We start from the raw sequence: 11,854 nt of genomic DNA on the forward strand, positions 1-11,854 counted from the left end.
GACTCGTGCAGGACTTGTGTCAACTGAAAAACTAGTTAAGGCTTTGATCCAAAAGGATACAACACTAACCATTCTTTTTAAATATCAATACTATATTTAAAACTAAACTTTATTGGTTACTCAGCTATTAAAACAAAACAGAGCTCTCATGTTCCCTGAAAAAGGAAATAGCAAGACTCTGAATCCATACCTGTTGAAAAAACATGGATCATAAATATGAAAAAGTACTACTGCAACGCATTCTGGCAATAATGGAAATCATAATTCCCACAAAAGCACATGCTATATTGTACTTACAACAAAGCGGCCAATACAATAACATATTACAAGCGGCCAATACAAAAAAGTGTAGCATCATTTGGATCATAACGTCTATGCATTCACCCTTATAACACAAATAAAAGGCTGCAAAGTCCAAACCAAAGAGGCTAAAATTCCAAAACTTAGGAAAGGAAAATTAGTAGTCCCTCTAAATGACATAATCAGACCACTCAGCAATGTGTGAAGTATGATCCATGGTAAAACTTGGAATCTTGTCAAGCTTTATAGGGTTCTCCCTCCCTCCTACCAATCTAGCCGGATTCCCCACCGCAGTAGTCCTTGGAGGCACGTCCTTTAACACCACCGAACCAGCACCTATCTTAGCTCCATCACCAATCTTAATATTCCCTAAAATACAAGTACCGGCACCAATCAAAACCCCATCTCCAATCTTTGGATGTCTATCACCAGAAGCCTTACCAGTTCCTCCTAATGTTACATTATGTAAAATTGACACATTGTTTCCAATCACTGCTGTCTCTCCAACAATAACTCCAGTAGCATGATCAAACAATATCCCACTCCCAATCTTGGCTCCAGGATGAATATCCACATCAAAAACCTGAGACACCCTATTTTGTATCAGCAAGGCCAAAACTTTCCTCCCTTGACACCATAAATTATGGGCTACCCTATGTGATTGACATGCTAGGAACCCTTTAAAATTCAAAAAGCAATGTACATAACTTATACATGCAGGGTCTCTTTCTTTAGCAGCTTTCAAATCTTCCTTAACAGCTATCATGATTCCTTGATCTTCCACAAGCACGGCCATGATAATATCAAATAAAGTACTGCTAGAAAGACTTGGATTGCCTAATTTGATAGACAAATGATTGGCTAAAGCACTTTCAAATGAATTATGAGAAAAGATTGAGCTGTAATAATAATTGGATAAGATGGGTTCTTGCTCAGCATCTAACCTTGCTTCTTCTTTCATTTTCAGCCATAAAGCACCAACCTCTTCTTTTTCTTCTAAAGAAAATCAACAGATTTTCTTGTAGGGATGGTTTTTGTGTGGTTTTTATTCAAGGGTACGCTCGAAACATTATTTGGGAAAGTGGATCTGCAGAAACTTCCATACTCGTAAAGAACTTCATCAGGTTGAGAAATGTTTGGACGTTGGGAAAGTTGGGAAGAGTCTGTTGTTCTTGAGATGTCAATGCAAGCAGCCATGGATTGCGAAAACTTGTGAGAATAATGGGTTGATGGGAAAATTGAAGGAGAAAGGTGTGGATGAGAGAAAGGAGGAGAATTGTTATATAAAGGGAGAGGCAAAGGTCGAGATGTCCCAAGAATTTTCATGGAAACTGGGATTTCCTCAGAAATTTGGCTTTGGTCTGTAAATTATTTATAGAAGAGAAAGAGGCTAAGAGAAAAATATATACTATAAAATATTCGTGTGGTTGCGCCTGGAATTTTGGCCGACATTATTTGATAATTTTGCTTCTTTTATCTCAAAAAAAAAATATATATATATATATATAAATGAAATTTTTTAAGCTAAATCCTTTTTTAAAATTAGTCAAATGTAAAATGATATTACTTATAATAATTTTCAATAGCATTAACCTAGCTAATTAGCAACCAAAAGTGGAATTAGGGTTGGCTCTGAATCTCCTAAAATGAAAATTTAAATTTTTTAAAATTTTTAAAATTTTATATTAGTAAAGATAAAATTATACTTTAATCTTCCTAAAAATGATAAAAATTTAATTTAATCATTTAAAATTTATAAAAATATAAACCATTAAAATGATAAAATTATATTTTTTACCGTCATAAATATTACAATTTAATTTCAACTCATAAAAAAATTTCTTGTTTTACCCCGTTAACAATTAGATAAATTACCTATTTTTATAGTGAAATTTTATAAGCCCTCAATACATTGACACGTATATTTAAAAATTAAAACTAACTTTTATACAAATAAATCAAGTATCAATCTTCAAATTTACTTGTAAAATATACAATTTTTTTTTAAATCCACTAGAAATTGAATTTGTAAAAGATGAGGATGGAATTCACTTGATCCAAATGTGGTGTAGCATTGTCCTGATCTACCTCTGGTGTCAAATCGTGGTCCTACCTTTAATTGTAACACTATTTCTTTTCTTTTCTTTTCTTTTCTTTTCTTTAGTAGTGATAAATAATTTAAATGTCTAATTTTTGAATGGTATCAACTTTCATATTTAAATTTGAAGAGCTTTTTTCTAATACCTTTTGATACTGTAATAATATCCATTTTTGCTATTCTATTTTTTATTTGCTTTTATGTTTTCTTGAGCGTCATCAATCCGATTGAGTATTGTTAGGAATAACAGTTACAGTTATTGTTAGTTGTTAGTTAGGAAGTTGTTAGTATTTTCAGTTAACGTCTAATTGAGTCTGTGTGTATTAAATACATGTGATTGGCTTTATGAAAATATGGATGAATAATACATTTCTTTGATAAGTGTGGAGTTTAACATGGTATCAAGAGCCAATATTTTTTTTTTGATATAACAGGTTGTTTTTCTCTTCTTTTCTTCTTTATTCATGGCTACTGAGGCAGTACCAGGGGTTAATACCCCGCGTCATTCTTCCAATACTGGTGGAGCAGTTCATTCACAGGATCTTGGCAGTAGTGGTTCGACAATTCATTACTTTGCCAAGCATGATACGGTCAAACTTGCTGAACATAATTTCTTGTTGTGGGTGCATCAACTATTGCTGATTCTTGAAGGTTATGGGCTTGAAGGTTTTGTACTGGGCACGGTTTCTGTTCCTCCTGCGGTTCTTGCAGGGTTTGATGGTCAACTTGTTGACAATCCTGCTTTTCTTGTTCATAGGAAGCAGGATAAATTTCTAGCTTCTTGGCTTCTATCGAGAGTTACTGATGAAGTTTTGGTTCATCTCACAGCAGCTAAGACAAGTTTTGATGTCTGAACCACTATAGAAAGAAGATTTGGTACCACATCAAATATTAAGATCTCGAGTATGCGTCATGCCTTGTATTCGATCAAGAAGGCTAACCTAACCATTAAAGAATATTTGGCTAAGGTACAGAATCTCAGTGATAGCTTAACGGCAGTTGGTAGTTTGGTAACAGAAAGAGAACAAGTCAGTGTTATTTTGTCTGGCCTTCCTATTGAATATGAGTCTATTCGAGTTTTTGTGTCTGTAACTTCAGTATCTCTGGATTTGCTCACTGATATACTTCTTGACTGTGAGGCCAAACATTTAGCTTTACTGGCAGAAGTTCCTTTGCAAGCAAACTTGCTAACCAAATATCAAGATAACTCAGCTGGTTCAAAACCCACTTATTCTCAGACTTCCAAGCAAGGGTATAGCGGTTTGGGCCGAGGCTGGTCTCGTGGGAGAACTCGAGGTACTGGTCAGGGCTGGTCTCGTTCTAGACCATAGTGTCAGCTATGTGGGAAGATTGGTTATGTTGTTTAGAACTATTATCATCGTTTTGATGAGAATTTTTCTGGTTAAAACCCTTCAGTCAACTTTGATAAAGCTTATGATCTTGCTTCTTCTTCGACTGCATGCTCATCCATAGTTCATTGTTCTAGCTCATGTTCTCATTCACCACCCTCACAAGCTCCTGTTATTTCTAATCAGACTTGGTATCCAGATTCTGGTGCAACGAATCATGTTACACCTAAAAGGTCTACTCTTACGATTGTCTCTCATTACACAGGTACAGGCCAAGTCATTAGGGGAAATAGTAAGTCTATCTCTATAGCTAATGTTGGCTCATCTACTGTCTTGGCTGGTTCCAGACTTCTGCGTCTTTATAATGTTTTACATGTTCCTACAGTTTGCAAGAATTTGATGTCTATGGGTCAGTTTGCTAAAAAACGGTGTTTATTTTGAATTTCACCCATTTTTGTGTTTTGTGAAGGACATCCAGACAGGGATGACTCTTCTCGAGGGCCACATGCATGAGGGCCTATACAGATTTCAGTTTTTAAAGTCTATTCTTAACAATGACTGTTCTCACTTGAAGCCTAGCTCATGTTTGTTAAACAGTGCTCAATTCTCGTCTGCTGTTCTATGGCACAAAAGGCTTGGCCATCTTTACTCGAACACCTTAGCTCATGTATTAAAATCTTGTAAAGTTCCTTTTGATCATAGTAGTTTGCCTCATATATGTACAGCTTGTTAGCTAGGCAAGGCTCACAAGCTATCTTTTATTTCTTCACAAACAGTGTACTCATTTCCTTTTGAACTTGTGATGTCTGATGTATGGGGACCAGCTCACATGGCTTCAAATGGTTTTTCTTATTACGTCTTTTTTTATATGTACAGCAGATACACGTGGGTCTATTTTCTTAAGAATAAATCTGAGGTGGTTCATTGTCTTTTCAATTTCCATCAGATGGTCAAAGTTCAATTTGATCGTTCTATCAAGATGCTACAAACTGACTGGGGAGAGAGTATCGTGTCTTGTCGAAAAAGCTCTCTCAATTGGGTATACAACATAGGGTCACTTGTCCCTACACATCAGAGCATAATAGAGTTGCTGAAAAGAAGCATAGACAAATCGTTGATATGGGCTTGTCTCTTCGAGCTCAGTCTGGTATGCCTTTGAAATTCTGGTTTTATGTCTTTGCGCATGTTGTTTACTTGACAAATAGACTACCTACTCTTGTTCTACAGTAAGTGAGTCCTTATGAAGCACTTCATAAACACAAGCCTGACTTTGGTCTACTTCGAGTGTTTGGTTGTGCTTGTTTTCCTGATTTGAGACTTTTTCAACAACATAAGTTACAGTTCAGGTCTCAAACGTGTGTTTTTCTTAGAACTGCTCCTAATACAAAGTGGTATAAGTGTCTTACTGAAAATGGTCGAGTTTATCTTTCTCGACACGTTCGATTCGATGAGGCTCGATTTCTATTTCATGATGGGTTTTACTCTCGATCTCAAGTTATTTCTACAAAGGATCCTCATCAACAGACCATGCTTCTTATAATTGTGGCCAATGATCCTCCTGGATCCACTTTTGCATAAACTAACGTAAAATCAGTTAGAGTGTCTCCTGTGGCACCTTCTTCAGTCCATTCTCATAGGACTCAATCTCCTTCCAGCTCCTCTGCTGACCTTCCACTAGCAGCTGAGGTGTCTCTATCCTGTGGTCAGACTGAGTGCATTACAGGAGTTCCTTCGAATGTGAATGCTCACCCATGCAAACTCGTTCCAAAAGTGGAGTTTTTAAACCTAAAATTTTTACTTCTATACTAGCTGAGAAGGAACATTTAACCATAAATGAAGCCTTTCAAAGTCCTACTTGGACAACAGCTGCTCGAGCTGAATATAGTGTCTTGCTCGCTAATCATACTTGAGATCTTATGCCATTACCTGAAGGTCATCGGGCTGTAGGTTGTAAGTGGATTTTTAAGATCAAAAGACATGCAGACGGCTCAATTGCTCGGTATAAGGGCAGGCTTGTGGTTAAGGGCTACTTGCAGGAAGCTGGCATTGATATTCAAGAAATATTCAGCCCTGTGGTTAAGCTAACTACAATCAGAGTAGTCATTGTTTTGCCAGTATTTTTCAATTGGCCACTTAGACAGAGGTTGACATTAATAATGCATTTTTGAATGGGGATTTGAGTGAGGAAATCTACATGGTGCAGCCTCTAAGGTTCGAGTAGTGAGGGCCCAATGGTGAGTAGCTAGTTTGTAAGCTAAGAAAGGCCTTGTATGGCCTCAAATAAGCACCTCGGGATTGGTTTCATAAGTTGAGAAAGTTTTTGGTAAACATGAAGTTTGAAGTCTCCAAAACGGATAATTCTCTATTCAATCTTCGGTCAGGATCTCAGTTGGTTTATGTGTTAGTCTATGTTGATGACATTATCATCGCTGGGAATGATGCTAAGGCAATAGGCGAGTTTGTTACCCTACTCAATGCAAAGTTTTCGTTGAAAGTCCTACGGAAGTTGAATTATTTCCTTGGCATCGAAGTTGATTACACTTCACAAGGAATGTTCCTTACACAGAGAAAATATATTTCAGATCTTCTTCAAAGAGCCTTCATGGATAAGTCAAATAGCTTGCCAACACTGATGGTTACCACATGTCGTCTGTTAGCTAATGCAGGCAGTCCTATTAAGGATGGGCATCATTACAGGAGTATTGTTGGCACCTTGTAGGTATGTAGTTATCACTAGGCCAGACATAGCTTATTCTTTAAACAAGGTTTGTCCTTTCATATACAAACCTTTAGATCTACATTTCAAGGTTGTGAAAAGAATCTTAAGATATTTACAAGGGCCACTAAATTATGGATTGAGGTTCACCTGAGCATCAATTTTTTACTTGAAGGATACTCTGATGCCAGTTGGGGTCTAATGTAGATGATCGCAGGTCAACCTCAGGTTTTTGCGTATTTCTTAGGGGGAATCCAATCTCTTGGAGCTCAATGAAACAACAAGTAATCTCTAGGTCAACAGCAGAAGCATAATACAATAGTGTTGCTTATGTCACCGCCGAGATGGTGTGGATCCGATCATTGTTGACTGAGTTGTGTGTTCCAATTCCAAAGAAGGCCTTGATATGGTGTGACAGTTTAGCCGTTGTTGCAGTAGCAGGGAATCCTGTTATGCACTCAAAATTTAAGCATGTCGAGATGGACTTATTCTTTGTCAGAGAAAAGGTTGCAGATAGGGTGCTCCAAGTAGGCCATGTACTTAGTTCAGATCAAATTGTAGATATACTGACAAAACCATTGCCAGTAGGAACTTTCACCAAGTTTTATGATCAGCTTTGTGTTGTTTATGTGAATCAAGAAGTCCTTAACGAGAAGGGAAGTTGATAAGTACGGGAATAATAGTTACAGTTACTGCTAGTTGTTAGTTAAGAAGTTTTTAGTATTTTTAGTTAACGTCTGTTAGTTGAGTTTGTGTGTATTAAATACGTGTGATTGGCTTTATGAAAGTATGGATGAATAATACATTTCTTTTATAAGTGTGGAGTTTAGCAAGTACTAAGATAATTTAGGGGAATCTAAAAAATTTCGACACAATATGTATGATTATCATCTTCATAGATTTGCATTCGAGAAGGGATTGTAATTGAGTTATTAGATTTATTTGGCATGTCAAGCAATTGACTAATTGTCTTAAACATAGGCTACAAGTTGCATTGATAAAAAAATGGTAATTTTTCTGTATCCAAGATTTACACAGAACAATTTACAACCAACGATAAACCATGTATATATATATCAAGACAAGCTTTTATATATCGAATTCAACGTCCAATTTCGCAACATCGGGAGAAAAACATGAAAGCAAAAGCCCAACCTTCCGAAGGAGGCCAAGACATAGAAGGGAGGAATTTATGATTGCGTCATTGCATAAGTGTTCCCATCGATGAAGCTGTTGAAGCTGGGGAAAATGGTTATGGTCGAGGCAAATGTGAAGCTCAATGTCAAGGTCGAGGCAAAGATGTTCCTATTGAAGACGCCTTGTCTTTCATATCTGATGAACCTGACGAAGGATCTGACTTTGTAGAAATAGAAATCAATCCCGAATTTGCCTAAATAATAGATGGAGATCTGTTGTTTCAAAAAAAATAGATGGAGATCTGATGCATTGATCATACATGTAATGATATTTTTGTTATTCTGTTCTATTACTTCAACTAAATAATTTTATGCATTTATGTAATGGATTCACTTGAATTTAGTTCCCATAATTCATTTTGATTCATTTACTTTCAATTTTAGTAAAACACTAGAGAACCAGTAATGCACAAAATGGATTTATTATGATATGAATATCAGGCATCCAACTTAGGATAAGACCCATTCCCAATAATTGATTCAAGTGACTAATATAAATGCCTATGTATGATTCTTGTATTGTCTATACCACATTGCTTAAAAGTGCTAGAGCATAGGTGTATAGAAACTTTTACCCATTTCCTTAATCTCAGCATTTGATTGCTCACTGGTATTTGTTGATCCCAACAATCATATAAGCCTACCAAAAGTTATAATATGTTAACTATTTAGCTAAGTGACTAGGTATTATTTTTCTTGAAAGTGAGCAACTTTTGTGAAATTGCTCCCATGGTAGAATAAACCCATAAAAAATTATTGGTTTGTAAAAAAAACCTTATCCTATTTCTCTAAACCTTAAAGTGATTAAAGATGTAAAGCAATGGTACATCATTGTTAGTATTTTTTTTCACTCGGCAATAATTTCAAAGTATTAATAACCCTTAACCCATTTCCCTACACTATAAAGACTAACATTTGTAATGAATCTATAATGAATAAGCATGTGTAAGATATTTATAGGATACACTTATGGATAAACTCGCCAACCATGAGTGGTAGCCTAGTATGTTACACCCCAAGTTTGGCAAATCTAAGATTTTGGCTTATAGTGGCAAAATAATTTGTTTGGCGAAGTGTAATTCGCCTATATGTTTCTTTTGGCGATAAGCATGGGCATATATTAATCGTCGTGTGAGTAAGTGTAGATTTTTATTTTAGATTATTATGTTATTTAAAGAGAAATATTTGGTCAAGTGAAAAGGTAATTACGGTATGGGTTAACACCAAAGATATAGTACGCCTTGTTTGTTTGAAGTACTGTGTTAGTTAGGTTGTAAAGGGATCTGGTTAGGAACCAACTGGATAGACTAGTTTGATATCTATAATACAGGATGATGGTATCTATGAAAATAGGTAAGTATATAAGTATAGTAAAGATGAGATATGGATTATGATGATATGTATAAAGTTCTGTTGAAAAAGAATGTTGAAAGGTAAGAATACAGGTAAAGTTTGATAAACAGAAAGTATGAGTTCAGTCTGGAATGCAAATAAATCTGGGTAAGTAAATGTTGAGCAAGTGTTCCTTTATGAAGCCTCTAGTATGAGACTTATATTGCTAACTAAATTGGCAAATCACGATATGAAATTAAGTGTAAAACCTTGAAGTTAAGACCCATGGCATCATGGTGTAGCCTTTAATAAGTTGAAGACTGGATTGGCAGATCATGATACATGAATGTGTATAAGTCCATGTCGCTGAGACCCATGGCAAGACATGCCTGTATGTAAGTTCATGGTGTAACATTCAATAATGTGTAAATTGAATTGACTGATCACGATACATGAAATTTTGATAAGTCCATGAGGGAGACACCCATGGCACTTTCTATGAAAGTTCGTCGGGATAGTAAACACATAAATCTATATGATGCCTTTATGGTATATTTTTGTTTATACCTTATGGCGCACTTTGCTAAGTCTATTTGATAAGATATGCTTATTCACCTTTCTGGTAAGTTCTTGGTAAATTTTGATTGTTCTATGATGGATAATTAATTTGTAAATGAAAATTTATATAGAATTAATAAATTAATTTCACAATATTTTCCAAATTTAAAAATTTCTTGAGAATGTATATACATATCAATAATTTTTATGATGACATCTATACTATTATTTAAGCTTTTAATAAGGTTGGTGTCATGAGTCAATCGAGCGCTAACTCAGTTGAGAAAATTATAAAAATATCCTTATGTAATTAAAATAAGTTATATTATTCGATGGTATTTTAATCTTTTTATTTTAACAAAAACCAATAAAAATATGCATATTGTAGGATTGGAACATACACTAATTAGATTAGTAAAACTTTAAATTTACCACCACTCAACCAAAGCTTTATTTTTTAATATTTTATGTGTTATTATAATTAATTAGTTCCAAACTATACATTTCGTTATTTGTTGGATATTATATTTAAACACACATCTATATTCTAAATTCGTAGTTTCCACTAGAGGTGTCCATGGGCTGGACCCACCCCAACCTAAAAAATGGGCCTAAAATTTTTTCCAAGCTCAGCCCAGATAAAAATGCTAAAACTCGGGCTCGGTCCGGCCCACTCATATTAATTTTTATATTATTTTAAAAAATATATAATACATAAAAAATACTAAAAACATTAAAATAAAATTTTCCCAACAAATTGAAAATAAATTAAAAAATATGTTAAATAACACTAAGATAGATGCAACTTAACAAGCAAATGCCTCTAACATAGTAACAAAATTAATAATACAATAAGAGTTATACAATATTCAAAACAATAACAACAAAATAGTTGCAACATAATAATCAAATGATAGCAAAATAGTGGAAAAAATAACAAGAAAATAGCAACAAAACAGTAAAAAAGGGTAAGAAAACAATAAAAAAAAATAAGTATTTTTTGTTGCATATTCAAGCCAGGTCAGGTCAAAAAAGCCTTACCCGAGGCTTGACTTGTTTTCTAAAAGAGTTTTTTTTTACTTAAACCTATTTTTCGGACATATATTTTTACCTAAATTCTTTTACTTTTCGAACAGGACTTCGGGCGGGGCTAATTTTTAGACTCATATCTATACTATAATAGGATTTCTAGTATTATTTAAAAGTTTAAAATTAAATTTATCTGACGTGGGCGATGACGCGTCTCCTTAAGAAAGGACAAGAAGGACATTTGGTTTGGTGCTGTCCCCTGGTAACCGTGACTTCCACGAATCTTTCTTAAGAAATAAAATATATCCTATCATCTTTGACCTTCATATGTAACTGATTACGCGTTAAAAGTAAATTTTTAACAAATTTTTGTAAGAGCTGCGTAGAATCTTATTTAATTATAAATTAATATTTTGTATGATTATAATAAAATAGTATTTAACATTATTCTATTACATAAATAACATTAACTAATTTTAAAAATTATTAAAACATATAATTTTTGTTTAATTAAACAAATTATTCGTAATGTTTTGAACAAAATAAATTACGCAAAGTATTATTTAATTATACAAACTATTATAATCTTTTGTAATATTTTATATTACATGCAAACTTATCAAAACTCATTCCTAGAAATTTCCCTTAGAATTTTGCAAGTTTGAAGTGAAGTGAAGGCCGACGCGTGCTTCACCAACACCCAAATTTCTTCATCTTCATGTTCTGGACTGGTCCGGCCGTACTACAATATCTATTTTTTTTCATCAATTTAATACGACTTATAATAATAATTAATATATCAATTTTGGATTCATTGAATATCAATTTTCTGATTCTCTTTCGATCACCCATAGTTTTACATTTGATTACCCACGGATTGGATTTTATATTACCATTATTTTTCTTTTAATATTATAATTATAGGTTTTGGCATTATTTATTCTTTGTGAGCATAATATCTAGAATTATTTATAGACACTTTCAATCCATAAATAAAAGGATAATGTGTTTTAGCTCACTCGAATCTATATCTTTTTATATTTACAATAATGCTCATACCAATCGAGCTAAGACTCAATCGACAATGATTCGATAACTTTTATTTATTAATTTTTTTATCAAATTATACACATCATCCTGTAATTTTCCTTTTTGTAAAAATTTGATTTCTCTATTATTATTTACTAAAATATGATCGTTTTATTTTCGATTCATTAAAATTAAGCTCAATACGTAATATGTTCCATTAGCTCCATTATAAATGATGACATAATTC

The 11,854-nt window shown here is 33.9% G+C and overlaps 1 protein-coding gene across 1 annotated transcript; it reads right to left on the reverse strand.

The window, feature by feature from the left end:
* Positions 1-217: 217 nt before the first annotated feature.
* On the reverse strand, positions 218-1,732 carry LOC107922331 (serine acetyltransferase 1, chloroplastic). The gene is given in 2 exon segments (XM_016852323.2): positions 218-1,303; positions 1,306-1,732. Coding segments are annotated over 2 exon segments (1,155 nt in total). The 5' UTR covers positions 1,627-1,732; the 3' UTR covers positions 218-469.
* Positions 1,733-11,854: the final 10,122 nt, after the last annotated feature.

Source organism: Gossypium hirsutum, chromosome D01 (genome assembly GCF_007990345.1).
Source record: "Gossypium hirsutum isolate 1008001.06 chromosome D01, Gossypium_hirsutum_v2.1, whole genome shotgun sequence".
In the NCBI taxonomy this organism is placed as follows: Eukaryota; Viridiplantae; Streptophyta; class Magnoliopsida; order Malvales; family Malvaceae; genus Gossypium; species Gossypium hirsutum.